This window comes from Alternaria conjuncta (genome assembly GCF_024043145.1).
Source record: "Alternaria conjuncta strain BMP 0040 chromosome Unknown scaffold_21, whole genome shotgun sequence".
Lineage (NCBI taxonomy): Eukaryota > Fungi > Ascomycota > Dothideomycetes > Pleosporales > Pleosporaceae > Alternaria > Alternaria conjuncta.
In genome coordinates this window covers 128,150-152,169 of record NW_026250110.1, presented here as the reverse complement: position 1 = coordinate 152,169, position 24,020 = coordinate 128,150, and the positions used below count along the sequence as shown (strand labels likewise).

The 24,020-nt window shown below is 53.5% G+C and overlaps 9 protein-coding genes across 9 annotated transcripts; 4 read left to right on the top strand and 5 right to left on the bottom strand.

Annotated features, from left to right (window-relative positions):
- Window positions 1-828: 828 nt before the first annotated feature.
- On the top strand, window positions 829-2,137 carry J4E85_010116 (uncharacterized protein; the record flags this gene model as incomplete). Its single annotated transcript, XM_051474330.1, has 2 exons — window positions 829-952; window positions 1,023-2,137. 2 exons carry the CDS (start codon window positions 829-831, stop codon window positions 2,135-2,137), a joined length of 1,239 nt encoding a protein of 412 aa, XP_051321823.1.
- Window positions 2,138-2,651: 514 nt separating this feature from the next.
- On the bottom strand, window positions 2,652-3,469 carry J4E85_010115 (uncharacterized protein; the record flags this gene model as incomplete). Its single annotated transcript, XM_051474329.1, has 3 exons — window positions 2,652-2,702; window positions 2,741-3,371; window positions 3,429-3,469. The coding sequence occupies 3 exons, from the start codon at window positions 3,467-3,469 to the stop codon at window positions 2,652-2,654; spliced, it is 723 nt and encodes a 240-aa protein (XP_051321822.1).
- A 510-nt stretch (window positions 3,470-3,979) lies between these two features.
- On the bottom strand, window positions 3,980-4,625 carry J4E85_010114 (uncharacterized protein; the record flags this gene model as incomplete). The annotated part of the gene is made up of 2 exons (XM_051474328.1): window positions 3,980-4,505; window positions 4,555-4,625. 2 exons carry the CDS (start codon window positions 4,623-4,625, stop codon window positions 3,980-3,982), a joined length of 597 nt encoding a protein of 198 aa, XP_051321821.1.
- A 757-nt stretch (window positions 4,626-5,382) lies between these two features.
- Window positions 5,383-9,105, bottom strand: ARG4 (argininosuccinate lyase; the record flags this gene model as incomplete). The annotated part of the gene is made up of 5 exons (XM_051474327.1): window positions 5,383-5,487; window positions 5,539-6,903; window positions 6,951-7,147; window positions 7,202-8,710; window positions 8,766-9,105. 5 exons carry the CDS (start codon window positions 9,103-9,105, stop codon window positions 5,383-5,385), a joined length of 3,516 nt encoding a protein of 1,171 aa, XP_051321820.1.
- A 944-nt stretch (window positions 9,106-10,049) lies between these two features.
- Window positions 10,050-10,953, bottom strand: LCL3 (putative endonuclease lcl3; the record flags this gene model as incomplete). The annotated part of the gene is made up of 2 exons (XM_051474326.1): window positions 10,050-10,502; window positions 10,582-10,953. 2 exons carry the CDS (start codon window positions 10,951-10,953, stop codon window positions 10,050-10,052), a joined length of 825 nt encoding a protein of 274 aa, XP_051321819.1.
- Window positions 10,954-12,455: 1,502 nt separating this feature from the next.
- On the top strand, window positions 12,456-15,855 carry J4E85_010111 (uncharacterized protein; the record flags this gene model as incomplete). The annotated part of the gene is made up of 2 exons (XM_051474325.1): window positions 12,456-14,675; window positions 14,725-15,855. The coding sequence occupies 2 exons, from the start codon at window positions 12,456-12,458 to the stop codon at window positions 15,853-15,855; spliced, it is 3,351 nt and encodes a 1,116-aa protein (XP_051321818.1).
- A 1,234-nt stretch (window positions 15,856-17,089) lies between these two features.
- Window positions 17,090-19,486, top strand: J4E85_010110 (uncharacterized protein; the record flags this gene model as incomplete). The annotated part of the gene is made up of 3 exons (XM_051474324.1): window positions 17,090-17,125; window positions 17,176-17,330; window positions 17,443-19,486. 3 exons carry the CDS (start codon window positions 17,090-17,092, stop codon window positions 19,484-19,486), a joined length of 2,235 nt encoding a protein of 744 aa, XP_051321817.1.
- A 1,163-nt stretch (window positions 19,487-20,649) lies between these two features.
- On the bottom strand, window positions 20,650-21,617 carry J4E85_010109 (uncharacterized protein; the record flags this gene model as incomplete). The annotated part of the gene is made up of 2 exons (XM_051474323.1): window positions 20,650-21,074; window positions 21,122-21,617. 2 exons carry the CDS (start codon window positions 21,615-21,617, stop codon window positions 20,650-20,652), a joined length of 921 nt encoding a protein of 306 aa, XP_051321816.1.
- Window positions 21,618-22,132: 515 nt separating this feature from the next.
- On the top strand, window positions 22,133-22,783 carry J4E85_010108 (uncharacterized protein; the record flags this gene model as incomplete). Its single annotated transcript, XM_051474322.1, has 3 exons — window positions 22,133-22,267; window positions 22,321-22,527; window positions 22,592-22,783. 3 exons carry the CDS (start codon window positions 22,133-22,135, stop codon window positions 22,781-22,783), a joined length of 534 nt encoding a protein of 177 aa, XP_051321815.1.
- Between the last annotated feature and the right edge of the window lie 1,237 nt (window positions 22,784-24,020).

Here is a 24,020-nt window from a genome sequence, read left to right as displayed (position 1 = left end):
AAGCCTCGAGGAGGGCGGAATGATGATGGATCTGTATAGACTTTGGCATGGTTGTACGTAGCACTGAGAGATGAGGCTGCGCGACTACGCGACCATGTCTCGCACACCGCAGACCACAGGGCAAATGCGCTCAGGAGGTAGATGCGCATGTCCTGGATAAAGGCAGGTGAGCATGTCTAGACTCGCCAGGCTTGGATAGGAAGGGGAGTGAGCGACGTCTGATTCGTCCGTCACCCACACCTACTGCCAATGGTCATACGCCAACGACCAGACGGGACACGGGGTCAGGAACGAGCAGCCGTCTACGTACTCCAACCTCGACCTTGCGATATCTCTCCTTACATCAACTCGTCTCCTTCCGCTTGCTACGATCGCTCTCTGTCGTGTTCGTTCGCGCCCCGCCCAAGGCGATTACCGTGATCTCCGCTTTCCACCCTTCCCCACGAAACGTCATTACGCCCAGACCCTGGCCGTGCGCAAGTTGGGGAGCCAGTCTACATAGCGTCAGCTCGTCCGCGGCCTTACCTTATCTCCAACGACGACTCGCAGCGTCGCCGCGACAGGATTCGGTGGCTCTGGGTGCCGTGCCTTGTTTCTGGGCCCCGATAAGCTGTTTCAGAGCTGCGCTGGCCTTTCTTGCTTGAATCAACAAGCTGTAGCGTTCCCAGTCCTAACAAAGAACCGAAGTCGGAACGGCCCTTGGGATCCACTTGAGCGCATACCTCCACACCACCGGTCAACCTAGGGCTCGGGGATATAAGGACTATCGCTGAGGTCCAGCGCCGCAGAGCTCTTTTCCAGGCTCGGCTTTGTGAAGGTTAGGGTGCGATGCACGATCACCGTCCACCGCGAGCAGGCAGACAGAACATAGGGGCCGACGACGCGAACCACCAGGACCAAGCCATGCCTCCTTCTCGACATGTCGCTGCGTCTTCAAGGCAACGCTCAGAGGGTATGACCCGTTCTCTTTCAATACTTCACTGCATCTGTACGTCGAGCAACAGCTGACACATCGTACACAGAGTCATGGATTGATCTCGCATCGGCGCCTTCGTCCACCTCCCTATCCTCTGCGACCGACGAGATCATCACAACGGGCCTCACGGTGCAGCACGACTCCAACGCGCACAGGCGGCCCAACAGACGCTCACGAGGCGGCGGTCAGTTCTCAATAGGGACTGGACACCGCATCACGGCGGGAGGAAACAGTAGTCAAGAGGAGTATGAAGAGAGCGAAAGCGAGTCGGACAGGGTCATGACATCTTCCAACGAGGCTATCGCTCCTTCACCTTTAAGGCAAACTCCGCAGTCTGTCGCGTCTTCGGAGACCATGTCCGAGAGGGAAGATGATGACGATGAGAATGCGACGGCGGTCAACTACCCACGTTCCTCAAGACGGGAGTTCCAGCCACGGCCAAACGCGTTCTCGCACCCGAACAACCAACAAGCTATCCGGTCGCAGTCCGGCACCCTGTACACACCTCGCAGGAACGTGAGGCCGGCTGGACAGCGACAGCACTCCTACCCTCAGCATAACCCTTACAATGCCATGGCACCCAACTACCAACCCGACCACGACGAAGCCCTCCGCGCCAGCCTGTCCACGCTGCTCTCGGCTGCCGCCGCTGTGCGTGGCCTCCCGAAGCCAGGCCAACCGCGCGCGAACACTCCCTCATCCACACGAGTCGATCCATCCTCCCTGCGCATGGTGCCAGAGTCCGTGGCCTTGGGCAACATATCCGAAGAGGCCGCATCATCCCCATGCAGCACCAGTAGCAGCCCTTCCGAGAAGTCCAAGCGCAAAGCCAGTCCGCCGGTAGCCGGTGCTCGCAGCAGCAGCAAAGACCGCCGTACCGTCAAAAAAGCACGCAAGACAACCCCGATGATAGAGGAAATCAGCCCGACGCTGCTTACCTGGGTTGTCAGTGCTGGTGTCGTCGTCCTTGTCAGTGCTATCGGCTTCTCGGCTGGCTATGTCGTTGGCAAAGAGACCGGACATGCTGAGGCGATGGGTCAGATTGGCACCGCAGGTTCCGAGGCTGGACGCTGTGGTAAGGAAGCTGCTGCAGGCATGAAGGGCACTGGCCTCGGTCTGCGGAAGATACGATGGGGTTCTGGCGCGGGAATCCGCGTCTAAGCATCCACGATAACGGTGACGATATGACATGCATAGCATTTAGCGAACACGAATTTGCAGGTATTGCGGGCGTTTTCATTCCTTTCTACTACGATGGTTTGCATATTGATATCACTCGGCATGGCGCTGGTTTGGCGTTGGGCTTGGTCTGAAAGTTAGGAAGTCTTGGGGTCGTGGCTACGACTCCATGGAAAGTGAGAAGCTAGTTGGTGCTGTTGCATGCACGCATAATGTATCCGGATTGCTGGTCGGTTAGCTACGATGGCAGTTATAGACTCAATATAGGCATTTATTCTTATGATTCATGCGTTGCTATCACGTTAATCAAAAAAAAACCTAAACGGGTCTGCAGCCTACATCAACATGAAAACCTACAAGACAGGTGACCTGGCGTCGATGTAGGCTCTAGGCCTGTTCAGCTTTTTTCTGGTATGAGGTGCTATCAAAATCGGAGCAGCCCGTGAGGTCGTGCTCTGCAAGACGTTCATCGACTCCAGTTACAAGTAGGATAGTGTTACTTCTCCATAGGGTCGTCCTCTTCCGCTATAGTCTTGGTGTCCGATGCCTTACTTTTCATAGATGTAGAGTCATCGTCATCGCCACCAGTCCTTCGTCCTCAGGCTCAGCTTCATCGTCGGACGTTGTCTCTTCTTCATCCACGTCCGTTTCCCCCTCATCGTCGTCTTCATGCTTTAACGCATTTGTAACTTCAATCGGCTTACGCCGAGTGTTTTTCCTAATCGCCTCGCAAAATGCCTCGCACTCGCGCTCGAGTACATCATCATCCTGGAGCCAACAAATCAACCTAACGCTTATCCTCTCGAGTCCCAGCATGTTTTTGAACTCCCTGGCGAACATTCTGCTCAAAGTAGTCAAGTTCGGCATACAACCCTTTATGTCGTAGAAAATTATCTCTAGGGCCTTGATGGCTTCGAGCTGGTGCGGCTCTAGCTGTTCAACTATCTTGAAAATCTTTTGGTCGTCTATGATGATTACGTTGTTTTTGAATAGTAGCGTAGAGGTGTCTGAGCGGATTTGACGGCAGGTCGACACTACGTCTAGTAGATCGGTGGGCTCACATCCTTCCGGTTGGTAGTCTGTCTCGCTCGTGCGATAGTGATGATGTGAGCGACCGAAGTAGACGCTGCCGACGGAGAAGACGTAGTTGTAGATCTTGTTTCGAACTTCTCCTGGCAGCTTTAGGAGTGGTGACTCGAGCTGGTTGCGTTGAGTGCTGTTGATGTAGTCAGCATGGGGGGTCTGTCATGATGACTTCAACGTTCAGACGTACATTGTATCTGCCTCGGCCATCATATCTTCTTTATCGGACATGGTTGAGTGCAAGTTGTAGGATGTCTAGAGTTGCGGAAGAGTGTTAAGTAGACTTTAGATGTGACAGAGGTAAAAAATCAAGGGAGCAAGATTTTTGTATCACGCCCGATGTTGATAGTCTTGGGTGAATGGATAGGGTGTGACTTCTTTGCTATGAACTACCCTGTGAAGCTACTACTACAGTGTTGCGGGATCTGCGCAGGCATTCATTCCATTGTGGCGCGGGAATGAAGAGCAAGGAATGAAGAGCAAGTTGAATATGCGGTTCTGTGTCACCGTTCACTTCCTCAGGCACATGGAATACAGAAGATGGGTGCAATTGATGTGAAGAATGCTCGCTTTTGTCAGATGAATAGCCCCGTCCTCTCTCAGTCAATCAAAGAATACCCTCTTCCATCTATGGCTCAAATAGTTGCCTCTCCGCCGCGACCATTGATGTGTTATTCGCCAGCTGGGGTCGTATGAACCCATGTCTTCGACGGCCTCGTGCCCAAAGCTAAGAGAAAAAGTTCACCTCTCAAACTCGAGCAGGACGTCTACATCGTCTCGACCAAGTCCCTTCTCGATAGTCTCGATTAGACTTCCAGGCTTCAATTGCTCCATGGTTGGACAGCCAAAGACTACCACACACTTTAACCCCTTCAGCGACCTGACCGCTGGCCAATCTTCCCATGCTGTGCCATTACAGGCGTCCCGGTAATGCGCACGTATTGTTGATATGGCCTGGCGCTGAGTGATGTTCAGTCTCTCTATCAGGTCATTGAACGTGAACCTCAGGGCAAGCATGGTGCATAGCTCGAATGGTAGAATCTTGGTCTCCGCGTAGAGCTGCCGAGATACGAGTGTCAAGCCAACGAGTCGATGGAGAGATGTGAACCAGACGGGCGTATTATAAAACATTGCAGCAACGAGGCCTAGTTCCCTGTTTCTGTAGGAGATGCGAAGGTCCATACCACCGAGCGCGTATTCGTAGATCTTGTTTCGTAGCTCAGCAGGTAGGCGAAGAAGAGGTGAGCGCTGGCGGTTGGCCTCGGAGCTATACATCGCGTAAGCTTTCGCAAAACGTCGTGCTACTTCAAACTTACATGACTTCTGCGGCTTCGCTAGAAAGGCTCTCGCCCGAAGGACTGATGATGGTATCGTAATAAGTTGGCATTCTGTTCATATGGGGTTTGCGCGTTTCGAGGGGTAGCTGTGGGAAGTTGAAGAGTATGTAGAAGTGGAAGTGACAAGGTAAGAGGTAGTGCCAAGACTAGGCTCAGCTTCACTGTGCCCAGTGGTCGCACCTGCCTTCTAGAGCCTCTCATCTACAAAGGGAAAGCGCATGACAACAAACAAAACGTGGCTTCTGATACCTTGTTCAAGGGGAAACAACCCAACTGTCGAGGTACACAGATAACCCAGAAGACTACATTGCCTCAAGACATTTTTTAACTCTTGGTTTCATACTAATGTAGACCCCAGCGTACCTGTTACTCAAGCAGCATGCGAGCTGTTTATTGCTATTATACTGTTGACAGGAACGTTTATCATCATCTCAGTGTGGGAAAATAAAGTGAATTGCTCCACGATCTTCTCGTGGCATCACAGCACATCCACTTTAGCACAATACATGCAAAGATCAGCGGACTAAAGTAGAACTAAATGTATCCTTGACTACCTGGCCACATAGGCGGTAAACTTTTCAAGTAGATTGGAAGTAAAAGGAACTGATACAACTCCCGCTGACCGACCCATAGAGCAGATCGCAAGCTGGAAACGCTATACACATGAGAACATAATCTTCATCCCGATCGTCCTGTCCCAAGATCTTGATCCCACCTGACCCTACATCTGGATATATCTCTTACAAAGAACCATTCCTTTTCCGATAAAACATCAACATTGCCGTAGTAACCAACAAGTTTCTTCCTCTATGGTCGACCACCAACGAAGTCGCTCCATGACCTGACTTCACTTGGGATGCCCTCCTTCTTGGGCAGCTTCTCGCTCATACATTGAGCGAACAGAACAGCAGTCTACGTTCAAGTTAGCTTCTTATTTCACGAACATCAGAATGATGAACTTACCTTAGGCTCCATGAATAGCGGAACACCGAAGTCGACCGCGTTCCTCCTCATTACGTAGTCCTCGTCAAACAAGCCGCTCGCCCTGTACTTGGCCAGGTTGAAGCAGCCGCGGATGTCGTTCTTCTCAAATACTTCACGGAGTTTCCTCTTGTCATCCTTGGGGAACTCAATGACGTCGACGCTGATGCCCTCGGTGTTCTTCTCCAGAAGCTCCTTGACGTCCTTGTTGGCAGCAAGGAACCTGTAGCCAAGTGCGTGGACGTACTTGGCGATCTGGATAAGGGAGTTTGCGTGGAGCGAACCAGGTGTGACATCACCACCGAAGAGGAGACCCTCACCGGGCTGGGGAAGACGGAAGTTCATCTGCGATTGCGCGGACGCCCAGTAGGCCTCGACCAGGTCCTTACCGAAGCAGGCCATCTCACCAGTAGATGACATCTCTACGCCAAGGTAGGGGTCAGCACCCGCCAACCTAGTCCAGGAGAACTGGGGAACCTTGGTGGCAAGGTAGTTCCTCTCAACGCTCATGAGATCAGTTGGCTCGGGAACGTCACGGCCAACGAGAGCCTTTGTAGCAACTTCGATGAAGTTGGTACCAAGGACCTTGCTGACGAAGGGGAAGGAACGAGAGGCGCGGAGGTTGCACTCAATGACCTTGAGGTTAGGCTCGGAGCCCTCAACTTCTTCCTTGATGATCTGCATGTTGAAGGGACCAGTGATGTTCCAGGCCTTGGCAACCTTGTCTGCGATCTCCTTGACACGTTCCTGGATGCGCTTGTCGAGGTGGACAGGGGGCAGCACGAGGGTGGCATCTCCGGAGTGAACACCGGCATTCTCAATGTGCTCACTGACAGCATGGACAAGGACGTTTCCGTTGGAGGCGACAGCGTCGCAGTCAATCTCTTGAGCGCCGTCAATGAACTGAGTGATGACAACTGGGTGGTCGGGCGAGACGTTGGAAGCAGCAAGAAGCTTCTCCTTCAGCTCGTCCTCACCGCGGATGACCGTCATGGCAGCACCTGACAGGACGTATGATGGGCGAACGAGAACTGGGTATCCGACGGAGTTTGCGAACTTCTTCGCGTCCTCATAGGAAGTAAGCTCCTTCCAGGCGGGCTGATCAACGCCGATTGAGTCCAAGATGGATGAGAACTTGTGACGATCCTCGGCCTTGTCGATGTCGTGAGGGTCGGTTCCGAGAACCTTCGCCTTTCCAGACTCTTGGAGCTTGAGAGCAATGTTCTGGGGAAGTTGGCCACCGACAGAGACAACAACACCGCTGGCAGTCTCCAACTCGTAGATATCCATGACACGCTCGTAACTGAGTTCTTCGAAGTATAGCTTGTCAGCAACGTCGAAGTCGGTCTGGAAAACGGTTAGTTCGGTCCAGTGTATGCGCTCATGCAACCTACAGAGTATGTCTCGGGGTTGTAGTTGATCATAACAGTCTTCTTTCCGAGCTCGTTGAGGGAGCGGGTAGCGTTGACGGCACACCAATCGAACTCGACTGAGCTTCCGATACGGTAGACACCCGAGCCCAGAACGATGATGCCATGGTCGTCGAAGGTGACATCGTGAGAGGAAGCGTTGTAGGTGGTGTAGAGGTAGTCTGGGAATTATTAGCAATGATCATAAGCGGATAGAAAGGCACAAAAAAACGCACTCGTATCCGCCGGGAACTCCGCAGCAAGTGTGTCAATCTTCTTGACCCATGGCTTGACGCCGAAGCTCTTCCTGCGGGCACGGACCTCGTCTTCAGTGCTGTTAACGGCCTTGGCGATCTGCTTGTCAGAGAAACCGAGCTTCTTGGCCTTGAGGATAATCTCCTTCTTGAGGCCGAACAAGCTGCCTATCTCCTCAAGCTCGTGTGTGCAGTCGACGATGTTCTGGAGCTTGTGCAGGAACCACTTGTCGATCTTGGTGAGGTCGTGGACCCTGTCGACAGTGTAGCCTTCGTGGAACAGCGCCTGACCGACGGCGAGCCATCGGCGATCGGTGGGGTTCTTGAGTTCCTCGTCTAGGCTCTCGCCGTACTTCTCGCCCTGGAAACCGAGGTACTTGGGGTCGACCTGGCGGCAAGCCTTCTGGAAAGACTCCTCGAATGTACGGCCGATGGCCATGACTTCACCAACGGACTTCATGGAACTGCCGATGTCGCGCTTGACGTTCTGGAACTTGCTGAGATCCCATCGGGGCATCTTGGTGACAACGTAATCCAAGCTGGGCTCGAAGTTTGCGGTGGTGGTCTTGGTGACGGCGTTGGGCAATTCAGGGAGAGTGTGTCCGAGACCAATCTTGGCCGCGGTGTACGCGAGTGGGTAACCAGTGGCCTTGGATGCCAATGCAGATGAACGAGAGAGACGAGCGTTGACTTCGATGACCCTGTAGTCGAGACCATCTGGTTGCAGGCAGTATTGCACGTTGCACTCGCCAACGACTCCCAGGTGACGGACGATCTTGATGGACGCAGACCGGAGCATGTGGTATTCCTCGTCGCTGAATGTCTGACTGGGCGAAACAACGATACTGTCACCAGTGTGCACACCAAGAGGGTCGAAGTTCTCCATGTTGCAGACCGTGATGCAGTTGTCGCTTGCGTCGCGCACAACCTCGTATTCGGCTTCCTTCCAGCCCTTCAGGGACTTCTCGACCAAGATCTGGGGCGAAAGTGTGAGGGAGCGAGCTGACAAGTTCTTCAACTCCTCAGGGTTGTTCGCGAAACCTGAACCGAGACCACCGAGCGCATAAGCGGCACGGACGATAATAGGGTATCCGACCTTCTCGGCAGCGTCCAGTGCCTCGTCGACAGTGGAAACAGCAATCGACTTGGCGATGGGAATGTTGATCTCGTCGAGAGCGCGCGCGAAGAGGTCACGATCTTCACTGGTCTTCAAAGTCTGGACGCTGGTTCCGAGCACCTTGACGCCGTACTTCTCGAAGATACCCTTGGCATCCATCTGTACACCAAGGTTCAGCGCAGTTTGTCCACCGAAGCTGAGGAAGATGCCATCGGGCCTCTCCTTCTGGATGACATATTCGGCGTATTCGGGAGTTACAGGCAGGTAGTAGATTTCGTCGGCGAGCACGTGGGATGTTTGGATGGTAGCAATGTTAGGGTTGAGAAGGACAGACTTGACGCCAGCTTCCTTCAGGGCCTTGAGTGCTTGCGAACCTAATGTTTGGTTAGCATGGCGCAAGTTTGCGTGTGCATGAGAATGTATGCGCACCTGAGTAATCGAACTCTCCGGCTTGACCAATGCTGAGACCACCGCTGCCAATAACTAGGACTTTCTTGACATCGACCAAGTTCTGCGCGCCAGAAATGACGCCGCTCTTCAGGTATGCCTCTGCATTAGGCGCAGTCTGTGTCTTATTCCATGTCGACGCGACCTTTGTGAATGCCCGCAGCTGCCGGAGGGCGGCAGGTGACTCTGTGCTGGAGCGGAGCGAAGTCAACGGCCGAGCACTTCGGGTTGTGAAACTTCGAGAGTATGTGGAAGGAGCAACAGAGCGGGTGTGACCTGTAAGGGAAGGTACGCGACGTGCTAGACGTCCGCAGAGAGCCATTTGCAGGCAGTCAAGCAACTGGGTAGCTTCGGGCTCGACAGAGGATGAGGATGGATGATTAGGCGTCGAACGCGCGGGAGGAAGGTCGCTCGGTGGCCGACGGGTGCAATTGAAGGCTTATAGCTCGACCCAGTTGAGCAGAGCACGAATGACTCCCTCCGGGTTTATGTATAATCTGTGGGGAAGATGTGATGCGGCAGCCAAAAAATTCCAATGATGCGCGACGGGCCAATCAAGCTATCTCCGATAACGCACAGATAAGACCGTCGGCGATCCTGGGAAACGGGAGGGATGAAGCGTGGTATGCGGTCATTTACTGCCTCTATTTAATTCGCATTTCTCGAAATTGATCCACTCACTATACGCGACCCAGTCACAAGCAAGCCCGATGTAAATGCGAATTGCTCTGTTTGCTACCATCTTGTCGCGAGCAACATCGATGCGGAGCACCGATTGCGGCGCCGAAACTCTGATCCCCAGCATTCTGGCACGCAAGCACGGATGAGAAGAAATTTTGACATGGTCGTGCAGAGCTTTCTCCATACAGTCACACTAGCGCGTTGCGGAAGTCATTGCATTACTACTTTCAGCACCATGCGCACCTTCTTAGTAGTCATTCGTCTGTGAGGGCGGGTAGCACGAGTCGTGCCACTCCTAGACGTACACTCGTTGTAGTAGAGTATGCCAACAACTCGCGCCCTTCAAGACCGCTTTCTTTGCGGTCTCTACGATCACACATCCACAAAATGCCAACATTGAACTAAACCAGTATCACATTGTGCCAATACGCTAATTCACTTTGTGGGGTCTTCGGACCGTTGGTGACTCCTCATGCTTGGGCCGGCACGATGAAGAAGCCTGGCGCGTTTCTGCCACGATCGCAGCACTCGTGTGCTTCTGCGCACGAGCAGGTGTATGACTGTGCCTCTAGCCGAACTTCCTCATCATGCCTTCTTTGCCTTCTCTGCCTTGTCTGCAGCGGTGTGCCGATTCTTGTATTCGCGTGGGCTCTCCAGTGTCTTACTGCTGGCGCCTCCCATCCTCTGTATGAAGTTTGGCTTCGACCACATCCCGACCCTGTTCTCGCGAGCCTTTCTTTCTGCAGCACGATACTTTTCTTCAGCGGTACCGAACTCAGCACCTGTTTTGGCCTCGTATACGGTAGCCAATCCAGCCTTCAGCATCTCCAATCCAACATCTTTCCTGAAAAGCCATCTGCGCACAAAAACCTGGGCGACGATGCGATCGTATTGATCGCGTCGGTATATGTAGGCGCGTACTCGGCGGTTATGGATCAGATTGATGAGCCATTCATGGGCCTCTTTCGAATACGGCTGAGCTTCTCGGCCCCAGTGTGCAAGTTCTGGAGCGTCGACTCCAGCAATCCGAATATGTAGCTGGGCGCAATGTTAGCCGTCAATAACGACGTGAAGTCCTACCGTGACGTCTAGTGCCGTCTTGTTACAGAGCACTTACTGTCTGCCTGACGAGATCCTCTCTTTTTGACGGCACCTTCTTCCAGGGCAGGAGACCCCACCCCGCTATTCTCCCACCTGGCGTGTGGAATAACCTGAAGTTGTCTGCATCTCCAACACTCGTGACTTGGCCAAATACACCTTTGCGGCGGTAGTAGTTTGGCTTGATATGGTTGACGGTTGGGATGCGACGCAGATAGGACTTGTAGAGCCGGACACCAGCAACCGTCGAGACTGTGAGCGCGATCGCCGGAATCAGGGTCCTCGGCTCATACAGCGCGCTTGACCAGTTGTTTGGCTTCGCTGGCGCGATCCAATCTGCGAGTCCACCTCTCTTTTGGTCATCGTCGTTGCGTGACCACGGCCATCGCATTGTTTATTATGCGAGGTCGTGAGGTGTGGGAAGTGAAGACAGAAGACGGTGTGGGCCTCGAATTGTTGGCAATTGGCGCAGCGCGATCGCCTCGGTTTACATAGAAGGTTAGCGTCAACATGTATCACGTGATCCACATGCGTTGTCAAGACTCCAGGACAAGGGCAGAGGATTTAGAGAGAACTGAAGATGTAAAGTGCATTTGATTAGACTATCAAACATTCTATCGTGTTCAGGTACGTTGTCAGTATGTCAATAACGTGACGCCCAGTTGGCTTTCGACCCGGGAGCTGCAAAAGTACTGTGCGCCACGGTGAAAGCACACATTCTTCTAAGCGTCGATGTGTATTCGAGCGTTATATGTCCCAGAATCAGGCAAAGGCTGCGATGGGTTGTGCTAGCAGGATCTGGCAGCCCTGAGCCCATGGTGTAGCACCAGCTATTGTCTTCAAAGTATGCCATCGGTTCTGCGGGCCATCACAAACCACACGGCGCCGGTTTTACGTGCAGTGACTGACATGTAAGTTTGTGAGGGAGCAGATGGCAACTCGAATAGTGCCTCGTAGACTATCAGGCGCAGTCAAGATCGTCCAATTCCGATGTTAGGAACTCGGTAGGCCGCGATCCGCATAGACATATGTATGATAAGTCTCGATTGAAGGATATGATATAGTCGCAGATTCGGATCTAGTATGGTGAGGGTTTGCGCAGGAGTCGTGAAGATAGGTGGCTTCTAGGGTCCTGGATGTCTCATCAGTCACGATCCAATCAGAGCGATATATACGTATCGAAGTACCTGCTATGTACAATAACATGTATTGTCTTTTTCCTCTGATATGCTTCTATCGTTTCTCTCAGTTAGCTTCGCCAGTCGCGGCTCACCCCAGGAGGCGCAATATGATGAATGCAGACATGCATGGAATGATCGAAGCCTCGAAGCCATGCTATCGTGACTGCTGGTGAGGTATGAACAGGGTATGTGCATGTCTTGCGCAATATCTAGACCCAGGTGAAGGCCTTCGAGATGGAGATACGGATGTCTGGGGCTGGGTGTCGCAACGAGTTGTAGCACTGCTCGCTTCCGTAAGAGCGGGGTCGGCATTGCAGCTATCGGCGCTTCCTGGACGCCAAGCTACACATTAACATTGAGAAAGTGTGCGCAAGTCCTCCATGGCCATGATGGATGGCAGATGGGCGCCTCGAGGTGGGCGGGAGAGGGATGAAGTCAGGAACGACGGGGTTGGCTTGGACGGATTTTGCCTAGGTGGGTATGGCGCGTTTCTTTTCGTGCCTCGACCTCCAACTCTGGGCATCAGGTCTATCGTCTACTTGCATCCTGCCACCATCGCTACAACTTCAACCGAACCCCTCATGTTTTCGCAATAACTCTCACTCGTTACACGTTCTGACATTCGTAGTGGATTTGTGGCCAACTTCTGACTGCGGCCCGTAGCCGCTTCCTCGTCAGGTGCCTCCCATACCCTCCCCGGGTCTCCATCAGCATGTTCTCCATCGCATCCACAGCCGATCCCACCGCACTCGATGACGGCACGTATCTCTTCGACCAAACTCACGATGATCTCCTATCGATGCCAATGTCTAATGATAGCATGCATCTGAAAGGCGGCATCGCACCTATACCTGGGTTTAGCAACCTGGGCTACGGCCGGGAATCGAGTACGTCGTCCGTGCACTACGGCGATTCTCGCGATACATCAGAACTGGGTACAAGTCACGAAGGGGAGGAGTCTACTCCAGGTGCATTCGTTAATGGATATGGGGCCAACTATACACCTTCGCCACTGCAAAAACCATTCACACCAAACTCAGGCATCAACGGCCTGACTAATATCCCGAACAAACATTCATCGCATCTGAAGGGCGGCATTTCGCATGCGATTGCCAACGGAAACGACGCGAAACCTCATTCATCATTGAAAGACCATCGAAGGGACGCAGCGTTTACGACAAGAACACCACAGAGCCTGAGTCGCGCATCACATGCATCTTCAACCCCCGAGCTTCCGCAGTCACACGAGCAGCCGAAGAAGCATCGAAGGACAAATTCTCTTCCAGCGAAAGGAAAGGTCGTTGAGATGAAGGCGAATTCAAGCATACCTGCAGAGCTTTCCTGGCCAGAGTTTGGCAGGCAGTGTATTCTAGCAGCAGAGAACAGTCGGCTCAACCCATTCACTCTACATCCTGCTGAGTACGAGCTACTGCGAGATCATGTAACTCACGCCCAGGTTACCATATACCTCAACATCAGGAACGCGATACTTCGCTTGTGGCATCGCAATCCTCTGGTATACGTCTCTCTTGAAGAAGCGGCGGGATGCGCTCGTGACAAGCGTTATTTTGGCCTCGCGAAGGTGGCACACTTGTGGCTCATGAGGAACGGATACATCAACTTCGGATGCGCTGAGGTGCCTGATACTACTGGTACACTACCTAAGTCAAAAGCCAAGGTCGCGCGAAGACGGACCATAATCGTGGTGGGTGCGGGTATGTCAGGGTTAGGATGCGCTCGCCATCTGGAAGGACTGTTCGCCCAGCTGGGTGATCAGTTGACAGAAGCAGGAGAACTTCCACCTAAGATTACTGTCCTTGAAGCTCGCCCACGCGTTGGAGGCCGTGTCTATTCACACCCCTTTCTCAAGCAGTCTGGCTCTACACTCCCGCCCGGGCATCGCTGTACAGCTGAGATGGGCGCTCAGATCGTTACTGGATTCGAACACGGCAACCCGTTGAATTCGATCATCCGGGGTCAGCTCGGCATACCCTACCACGGTCTTCGCGACAACACTATACTCTACGACTACGATGGCACGGTTGTAGAGAGGGGCCAAGACATCTTGGTGGAGAAGCTATACAACGATGTCCTCGAACGAGCGGCAGCATACCGAAACAAGCCAGCAGCTCATAGGACAGTAGAAGGTGATCGTGACCTGATGGCCTTTGGCCGTGAGCCAGCTGATGCTGGTGGTCCTACCGTCGCCGAATTGGAACACTCCGACGCTCCCCTATCCGCAAACGCTGCGAGCACCGCGTCAATGAAGCAAGAAAAACCGACAACAGGAGTGGAGAAGCTAGCTGGTAGGGCGTACCAACTCAGCGCTGGCTTCAACCCGGATGTCACAGCAGCTGACACGGTGCAAAGTATGGGTTGGGAACTCAAAGCAGGTGCATTAGCGACGCAGTCCTTAGATCTTGACACGATTGCGAAAGCGTCCCAGTATCCCACACTTGGGCAGACAATGGACGAAGGTCTTCTTCAATACCAATCGCTTGTCGATCTGAAGCCTAGAGACATGCGTCTGTTGAACTGGCATCACGCTAATCTCGAATATGCGAATGCAGTAAGCGTCAACCAGCTCAGTCTGAGCGGCTGGGATCAGGACATCGGCAATGAGTTCGAGGGCGAGCACAGCGAGGTGATTGGAGGATATCAACAAGTTCCGCGCGGCCTCTGGCAATGTCCCAGTCAGCTTGACGTCCGTTTCAACACCCCTATCAAAGCCGTTCATTACAACATCGAGGAGCAGCATCTAGGCAAAGCTGTCAAGATTGAGTGCACGAACGGCCAGTTTTACGAGGCCGACCAGATTGTTTTAACAACCCCACTGGGAGTGTTGAAGTCCGGGTCAATCAAGTTCGAGCCTCCTCTACCTGACTGGAAGCAGGACGTTATCGAACGAATGGGTTTCGGTCTCCTCAACAAGGTCAGTTCAACTATGAGACGATTGCTACCCTTTCTAATAATGTGCATAGATTGTTCTCGTGTACGAGAAGGCCTTCTGGGAGCCAGACCGAGACATGTTCGGCCTGCTAAACAAAGCAGAGGAGGAAGCCAGCATGCGACCGGAAGACTACTCTGCGAAACGCGGACGATTCTATCTCTTCTGGAACTGTATCAAAACAAGCGGAAAGCCAGTGCTGATAGCGCTGATGGCAGGCGACGCTGCTCACTACGCCGAAGCGACATCGAACGATCAGCTCGTTAAAGAGGTCACGGACCGGCTCGACGCGATGTTCGCACCGAACCACGTTCCACTCCCAACAGAAGCGATAGTGACGCGTTGGAAGAAAGATCCGTTCGCCCGCGGCAGCTATTCATACGTCGGGCCACAGACACAAGCAGGAGACTACGATATCATGGCGCGACCCCATGGCCCACTACATTTCGCTGGAGAAGCGACTTGTGGTACACATCCCGCAACGGTGCACGGCGCTTATCTGTCAGGCCTTCGGGTTGCTGCGGAGGTTGCTGAGACAATTTTCGGACCTATCAGAATACCCAGCCCACTGGTTGAGAAGAAAGTGGTCAAGATCGAACAGTCGCCAGGGACACCCAGCGTCGAGACGAAACGCCGATTCGAGCCTGCCGTTCCAGCATCAACGTCGAAGTCGAGAGACAACAAATCCGGACGGATACAACGCGACGAAGACTATGAAGCTGCCATCATAGGGGCTATATTGGAACAGATTGGTGAACGTCCAATCAAGCCAGGACGTACGGGTGTCAACCCGTTCCTGCTGTTCACCAAGGACTTCTGGTACATCTGCAAGCAGGAATGCGATGACGCCCACAAAGCTAGGACAGGCAATCCTGAAGCCAAAGCACCGAAGCAGGAGATCCGTAATGCTGTGGGCTTACGCTGGCGCACAGCAGAGCAAGAAGTCAAGCAGCCCTACCTCGACCAAGCCAGCAACGCACGAGACGATGCGACAGCGAGCACAGCAGATTTCAAAGAGCGCGTAGACACGTGGGACAAAGAAGCCGCACGCATACGGCGCGAGTACATTCAGGCCAACCCGCCAGAGGGTGGAAACGAGGAGCTCATTCTTAACAGCCGCACAGCTATCGAGCTGGGAGCTGGCAAGCGACTGCGGAGACTCTAAGTCTTGTTTTGTTGTATCATTCATGTGTCATATTTGTGTTCCGTGGGCTATCAGCATTTGGAGGAGTTGAGATGGAGTTCGGGTAAAAGGGTGGCTGATATTCTCGCGTGGCTATTTTCAACGGCAGGCGCACAACAATGCACATCCGCCTCGGGCATTTTCGTGAGGCAAGTGTATTTAGTACGTGTATACTCCTTGTAATTCGTCGTCCACAGCGACAGAGGTAGAAATGTAGTGAGTAATACGGAACTAACATGAACGCATGACTGCCGCACACCCATTCGGACCCACCATGGATACCCTGTCGTCGAAGCTGATATGCGGGGGATGTGTGCCGTGCTGCATAAGACGGGAGGGTGCCCGCCTGCTATTGAATCATGTGCATGGCCCCGGCAATATGTTGAGATGGGTGTCAGTGTTGGACTTTGAGTGTAGTCGACAGCGACTTGGCGGGGGTGAAATTCTGGACTGTCAGGCCTGGTGTCGTCATGCTCTGGACTTTTGCAGTGCATGTCACAACCACAGTATGGGAAGACGCTAGAAGCAGTTCCCTCGTCCCCCAATGACGATCGCGCTCTGGCAGCCGACAAGCGCCACGGTTGCTTGCCAGTCTTGTTCTAGAAGCGCGGCGCATGACTGGTGGGAGTTTAGCCTCGATGCAGGCGGCTGAGCGTCTTGTCCATCAGGCACACCGTCGGCGGGCTGGGCAGGGTGCCGTCGAGGGTCAGCGTGTTGTGATGGGGCATCAGCATCAGATGTTCTATGCATGTTCTTCGGTATCGCGCCCCACCGCGTGGGTGATACAATTCGCTGGCCGGGACAGCATTGGATGGAACGGCTGGCTTCAGCGCGTTAGTCCGAGGCGGTTCCTCGTTGGCGGGGTCGCGTGTGCCAGGTCGTGGGGATCTCTCGGCATCGGCCTCTCTTATGGCGCCTCTAGTCGCGTTAGCTATCCCAAAGAGCCATGCCTCGCCTCGCCTTGGTCCGTCTTCCGGCTCTGCTTCCCCAACCTGCCAGCCTTCCAAGCCGCTGTGCGTGAATTGCATCCTTCACGCCTCGTACCTCTGCCGGCCTCCATGTTGCCCTTCGCTCCTTCCACAACCCTGGGCCCGCACCCAGTAGCACCTTCCCCAGCCCGTTCGCACCACGACCGTGCCCACATCGCCTGAAGTGCTGTCGCATTAGCCCTCGTCTGCCTGCACCCCACCCTTTCCCTGCGCACGATACCCCAGCCATGAGTTCCTTTTTCAGTCGCATCAAGTCCGGTGCTGTGAGTCGCGCGTTCATCGGCAATGGCTGGCCCTGACTGACATACCACAGCCGCCCTTGAGCCCAGCGACCGGCAGCATACCCGTCAGGAAAGACCCCAACGCGCCCGAGGTGACGCCGCTCGAGAAGCTGCTGCTCAACGCGGGCCCTCTGCGCGGCGACGGCAGCGACAAGTTCTTCGGCTTTGAGAATGTAAGTCTGGCTGCGTAACCGCCCTTCGCGAGCCGCCTGCTGACCACGCTATGCTCTAGTTTGGAAGCACATGGTATGTACACGTCTCGCTCATTCCCGTCCCGACCCATACTGACCGCCCGCCAGCTACTGCAACTCGATAGTCCAGTGTCTATACTACTCAGTGCCCTTTCGAGAACAGGTCATCAACTTCCCCGCGCGCTCACCCCCAGAAGCCCTCGAGAGGCCCACGTCAGGCCCACTCAAACTCAACACAAACCTCCCAAATGGCCAGAGTACAGCCCTCTCGCCCACGGGGCGCACCTCACTCTCCAGCCCAAATGCCAAAAGTCCCGCAAAGCCAGCTACCACGCCAGGCGCGACGAACCAACCCCCAGGCACCAAGCCCGAGGATAACAAAGACTCGCCAGAGTACAAGAAGAAGCAGGCTCTGGCGGCCGGTCCGGTTCTGCAGATGGACTACGAGAACGCAAACGCATATGGCATGAACGAATCGCTATTCTCATCGCTGAAAGATATATTCGAGGCCGTCATAGCACACAGATCACGCATAGGCGTCGTCAGCCCACACAAACTTCTCGAGATATTGCGGCGGGACAATGAGATGTTCCGGACACCTATGCACCAGGATGCACACGAGTTCCTGAACTTACTGCTGAACGAGGTCGTAGATAATGTCGAGAATTACTCCAAGAGTCGCCCAGCCCAAGTGGAAGAGATAACCGAGGACGGCGAGACTGTAACGGATGGCCAGGTAGTGACCGCGCGGAACTCGGTGGCCTCTGCCAAGTCGAACTCTGGGTGGGTACACGAGCTGTTTGAAGGCACATTAACGTCCGAAACACGATGCCTCACATGCGAAAACACATCACAGCGAGACGAGGCATTCCTGGATCTGTCTGTCGATCTGGAACAGCACTCGTCAGTGACGAGCTGTTTGCGCAAATTCTCAGAAGAGGAGATGTTGTGTGAACGGAACAAATTTCATTGCGACAACTGTGGAGGCCTGCAAGAGGCGGAAAAGAGGATGAAGATCAAGCGATTGCCCAAAATCCTGGCCTTGCATCTCAAGCGTTTTAAGTATACCGAGGATCTCCAGCGCCTGCAGAAGCTCTTCCACCGCGTCGTATACCCCTTCTACCTCCGGCTGTTCAACACCACCGATGAAGCAGAAGACCCAGACAGACTATACGAGCTATATGCAGTTGTGGTGCATATAGGAGGTGGGCCCTATCATGGTCACTACGTATCCATCATCAAGACGCAGGATCGAGGCTGGCTATTGTTCGACGACGAGATGGTTGAGCCGGTAGACAAGGCCTACGTCAGGAACTTTTTCGGTGGAGAGAATGTGCTGGCTTGTGCATATGTCTTGTTTTACCAGGAGACAACAGAAGAAGCCATGATGAAGGAGCAAGAAGCCGACGCTCTCGCCGAAGCAGAGCAAGCTGCCAAGATGGCACAGGAAGAAGTCACAACACCGAAAGCGAACGGTGTCAACGGCCAGTCATATCATACCTTCCACAACGCGACCACACCCACGATGGAAGAGGCCGACAAATTCGCGAGCCTCGACCATGCAGCTACCGCCCCACCGCTTGCACAGGTTCAAACGAACACCGACCATCACCCAGTCGAACATACCACAACTCAGGTTCCCGTACTCGCTGCGCGTAAAAGTAATCTCGGGCTCTTCGGTAAGAGCAAAGAAGAGAAGGAACGCAAGGCCCAGGAGAAGGCCCAGGAGAAGGAGCTTGAGAGGCAAGCGAGGGAAAAGCGCAAAGAGATGGAAATACAACGGCGCGAAAACTACCGCAAACAAGAAGATGACCTCCGTGCAGCACTCGAAGCCAGCAAAACATCAGCAGCTGAAGAAGAAAAGAAGCGCGTCGCGAGTGGGGAGGTTGTACCACCACCTCCAAGTGCGGTTGGGGAGAAGGACAAGGCTGCGAATGGCTTTGGCAGCGTCAAGGGTATGAGCGGATTGAGTCGTTTTAGGCACACATCAATGAGTCTCAAAGCCAAACCCAAATTCTGGTCCGGAGGCAAGGACAAGCACGACGGTACGACAGACGAGCACAACCCGCCCGATACACCCACCACCGACACCGACAAGGACGGCAAGAACCGCTTCAGTCTAGGGCGGAAGAAGAGCACGTTCAAGTTCTAGGAGACTTGGAGTGCCGAACCGTAACCGAGTGTCGTTGATTGTTGCATTGTTAGCTTTGGATCCAACAAGTTCAACTGTTGGAGTCTCTTCTGAGCGGATGAGGACGAAAACCAAAGCGTCGGTGGTGCATTGCATAGTTACCTTTTTCTTTCTTCCTCTCGCAGTCTCTCTCTATGTCTTGTTACCTTGACGATGGCGTTGTAATTTACCATCCCCCACGGATTGGGCGGGTGTATTGTGCATATTCAATCTTCGGAATACCGTTGTAGCGTACTCGTTTGAGCAAAACTGCGAGTCCATGGCGACGACAAGAATAGCGAATTATACTATTTCTCGAGCTGTTATGACCTCTTGTTGTTATCGTTGTGACATTTGTTACGAGTCTATTGGGTCATGTTGTGGACGGTGTGGCTGTTCACTTTGTACCTCGACAGTGCTGTGCTTGGCCGATGACATCAAAACGACTTTGTGTGTGGTCTATCATTTGACGGGGGGGATTGTCGAGACTTTGCTTTCTCGTAATGCTCAGAGATCATCTTCTCTCACGACGCGGAGGAAATAACTTGAAGTCTCGAAAGGGTTGTTGTAGCTCAACAGGCTGGGAACAAGGGAAGAAGGGCGCTCAGATCGTGTCAAAACATGAGAGCTTCTGTACCGCGAGAGAGGTGATAACAAGGAAATGAGGCCTCAGGTCCGAACAAGGTCTGAGCTCGTATCAGAGGAGTTGCTTCTACTGGTGATAAGTATGCTAGTCGTCATTCGTAGAGCGAAATATATACAAGTACCTCCAGACGGTCGTTTAGGACGAAGACTATCCTTGCATCGAGTCTGAGCAGCTTTCGAAAGTGTCCAAAGACATGGCAATCGCATGCTGGAAAAGAATATGCTTGAAGCGGTGATTATTGTGAAAGAATTGGGTCCAAATTATATTTGATATAGTAACCTTATCCATCAGTGCCGAAAGAAGAGAAGCTTGCATCTGCTTTTTTTCCTCCGCAGATTAGACTAGAAAAGTCGAAACGCAGACACTCTTCCGCAATGGACCGACGCCCTCGATGCCACCTTTATAAACGCCCGCTACTCAATGTTTGCCGCAACCCGCTATACTGATACACCACGCACGCGTACAATCTGCACCACACGTGAACACAACCCACCACCGTCTATGAGAACTTCCACCGGTTACCACAGTTCATGCACTCGCAGAACGTAGTCATAGGTTCATCAGCGGACCTAGTCTGCGCTTGACTGTAGCTGACCATCTTCTGCTTGCACTTGCCGCACTGGAATTCCTTGGAGATGGCCTTTTCGACCTGTGCAACCATGGCTTGGTTCATGTTGAGCTTCTCCAACTCCTCGTCCTCTTTCTTGCGCGCATCCGATTTCATTTCGTCGTGTGTCATGACGACAAATTGCTTCGCGGGTATATCGCCGCTGAATACGCGCCTGCGGAGTTGAGGGTTCGATTTGTTCTTGAGGTTCTGGAAGAGAGAGCGCATCTTTTCCTTATAGGTATTGTTTACGCTACCGGCGTTACTGTAGGCGGCGGCTTCGACTTGCTTTGCGACACCGAGGATCTCGTCCGGCACTGCGCATGTCAGTCAAGTAAAAGTTAGACGATATGCTCACACTTACTCGCTTCACTCATAAAGGCCAAGCCATCGTACATCAGCCTTACGCAGTTGTCGCGTGCCTCGTCCCCGGTGACCTGGTATTTGACCTTGTCGGTCTTGTGATTGCGCTTGTCGGCGGCGACGTCGTGCTTCTTCTTGGCCAGGCTGGGGGCTGGTGACGCAGTCCCTGAGGGTGGAGGAGCTGGCGAAGATGCTGCACCTCCATTCGCGGCTGCTTTTGCGGGACCATTCATCTTGGGTGGCTGCTTCTTCTTGACCTCGTCCCTCCACTTTGCTACCAGTTCTGTCGCCAGCTTTTGTACAGCCGGGTCCTTGTGCGATCGCAGACGATTGATGGTGACACCAATGCGGGTTGAGCGCAAGAGATCCTCGGTCGCTTGCACACCCGTCTTCAAGTCGTTGAGCAGCTTGATTACAGAAGCGCTTGGCTCGCCCTCGGCCACGGCTTTTCCGATGGCCTTGCCACGGAGCTCAATCTCTTTGGCGTCCATTGCCATAGTTCAGGCAGCAATCCTCGAGGTTTGGTATACACCGGGCGCAAGATTGTTGTTGTCTTGGTAAAACCGTCGACGATGTTTGTGAAGTCGCAAACACAGTAGGATGGGCCTGCTGCTTGGGTGATTGGGAGAGATTCTGTCGCTGTCACGCGGGCAAGGTCTCTCTGATTTGTTGTTGCGACTGAGAGGTCGGAGGTTCGGCGCGGGGTGCTTGAGCGCGTCCGGAGCAGGTATACGCGACGTTGGTAAGCGGAAGGTGTCGGCGACTGTACAGGCGACAGATGGCAGCTAGGCGGGAGGAGGGAAGGAAGTGTGGTGCGATGGCATCGTTGCTCGAGATCTAGAAGTTGCGTTTGCTGAAGAGGCCCGAGCTCACCAACGCTAGCCTCCGCGTTCACCCAAAGGCAACCGCGACCGTTTACTTGGGATCTACCGGACTAGGGACCGACGACAACTGCTGCAGCCGCGAACCTCTACTTCCGGAATTGCCAAAAGCCAACATCCGAAGTATCACTATGGCCGAGAACGCGGCGCCAGGAAGCGCAAACAACACGGCCGCAGACAGCTCGCGCGGAATGCCCTACTACGAGAGACTGCGACGCGACTTGCGCGAATCGCTCAACAAGAAGCGCATCATCGACAACAGTCTGGTCAGTACAGCCAATGACGCGTTGTGAACTTCCGAGTTGACTTTCCCCGGCAGCTACAACTAGAGGACAACATCCTCCGAGTCGAGACGCAATACCTCGAAGAGACGAGCGCCGGAAACATCATTAAGGGTTTCGACAACTACATCAAGGGAGCGGCGACCACCACCACAGCAGGAGGAGCAGGCACCGCGACCAGACGGAAAGCGCCCATCAGTGATGCAGACCGGATATTCAGTCGGAGTTCTACAAGCTTCTTGAGGGTACGTGGAGAGATACCGCGCTTGCTCATGGACAGCCAGAGAATTGATGCTGACTGCACTCCAGGAATCTTCCACACCGGGCTCCGCGACGCCATCGCACGCTCCTACCCCGACTTCGTCATTCCCTACGCGCGAATCGAGCCAACCTACAAACGGAGCGAGGCCAGGAGGAAGCAAGAAGAAGAAGGCAGCCGACGACGACGACGATGACGGCAACAAGACGAAGCGACAGAAAATTTCCTACGGACGCGAGTGAGCACCGATCCCAAGACTCCGACACCGCTCGCTTCGAAAGTGGCGGGATACAAGAATCCTGAAATTACAAAAGAGTACCAAAGTTTCTCCAGGCGAGCAATTTGCTCGAGAGGACGATTGCGCGTCCTATGGGTCCCGAGACACGGAATCTAACACGCCTACCAACAAAATAGGAAGGCACAAAAGCATCGGTTAGGCACCCGGAGCTGCGCGTGTTCAGCGTGTGGATACCTCACAACAGGCGCGGGAGGGCTGAAACTGTCGTAGATCAGACTTGGGAACGCGGGGTTGGTTCAATCTCGATATGAGACCCACTTTAGGGAGGATAACGTACTACACCACCAGCGGACGACAACGCATCTGTGCTGACTAGCTGGCGCTGTAGTGGAGATTACCTGATGCTTGAATTTGGTGCTTGCTTCGAGGAATGGCGGTGGAGTTCGGCTTGGCACTCTGTTACGCGCAAGCCGTGTTTGTAGTCTCTGCTGGCGGCTTCATCTCTGCGAAGCGGATTTCATGCTGGACGAGGGTTAGCATAGTGGATCACAAAGTAGAATGCAAAGTGCAAGTCCCGCTTGTCGCAGCCAGAGATTGTGAAGGATTCGTAGTACATCATCTGGGGATAGCGGTAGCGAATGAGCTTTTTGAACCTGCTTCCCTCAATTCTTCATGACATGGTAGCACCGCAATGTGTAGTGAAGATGAGGCGTATAGTCATAGTCCTACCATCCTTGTTGTTAACCGCTGCAGAGACCCTTCTTTTCGTCAAGATCAAGAATAGCAAGGGCATTAATGCATGCAATCCCAAGCCTCATATGGCTGTTTTCAGGCGGCGTAGACACGACCAGGATTGAGATTATACTACCAGCCATGGTCGCTTAACATGAGACGGCTGCGCAGGAAGTGCATGCTGGTAGGCTGTGGACTTCGCATCCTGGAATATCATGGTATGCGGAACTATAACCCAACGACACCAGTTCGCTTCAGCTAAGGCACTCCGCCCTCGCTTCGTGAGCGTGTCGGTGCATGGTACCACTTGGAGATGCGATCGTCGGAGATTAGGATAGCAAAGCGAAAGGGTGTCTCCCTTACGAACCAACGGTCCAAAAACGCAACACTGGCTTGCATGATGGCTTGCAATTCCGTGTGGTGGCCACAAGGTTTGCGGTTTCAAAGGCCGACCGAAATAGAGGAGCCGGAGCGGGTGGCGAAAAGACAGGTGTTTAGGACCATGGCGG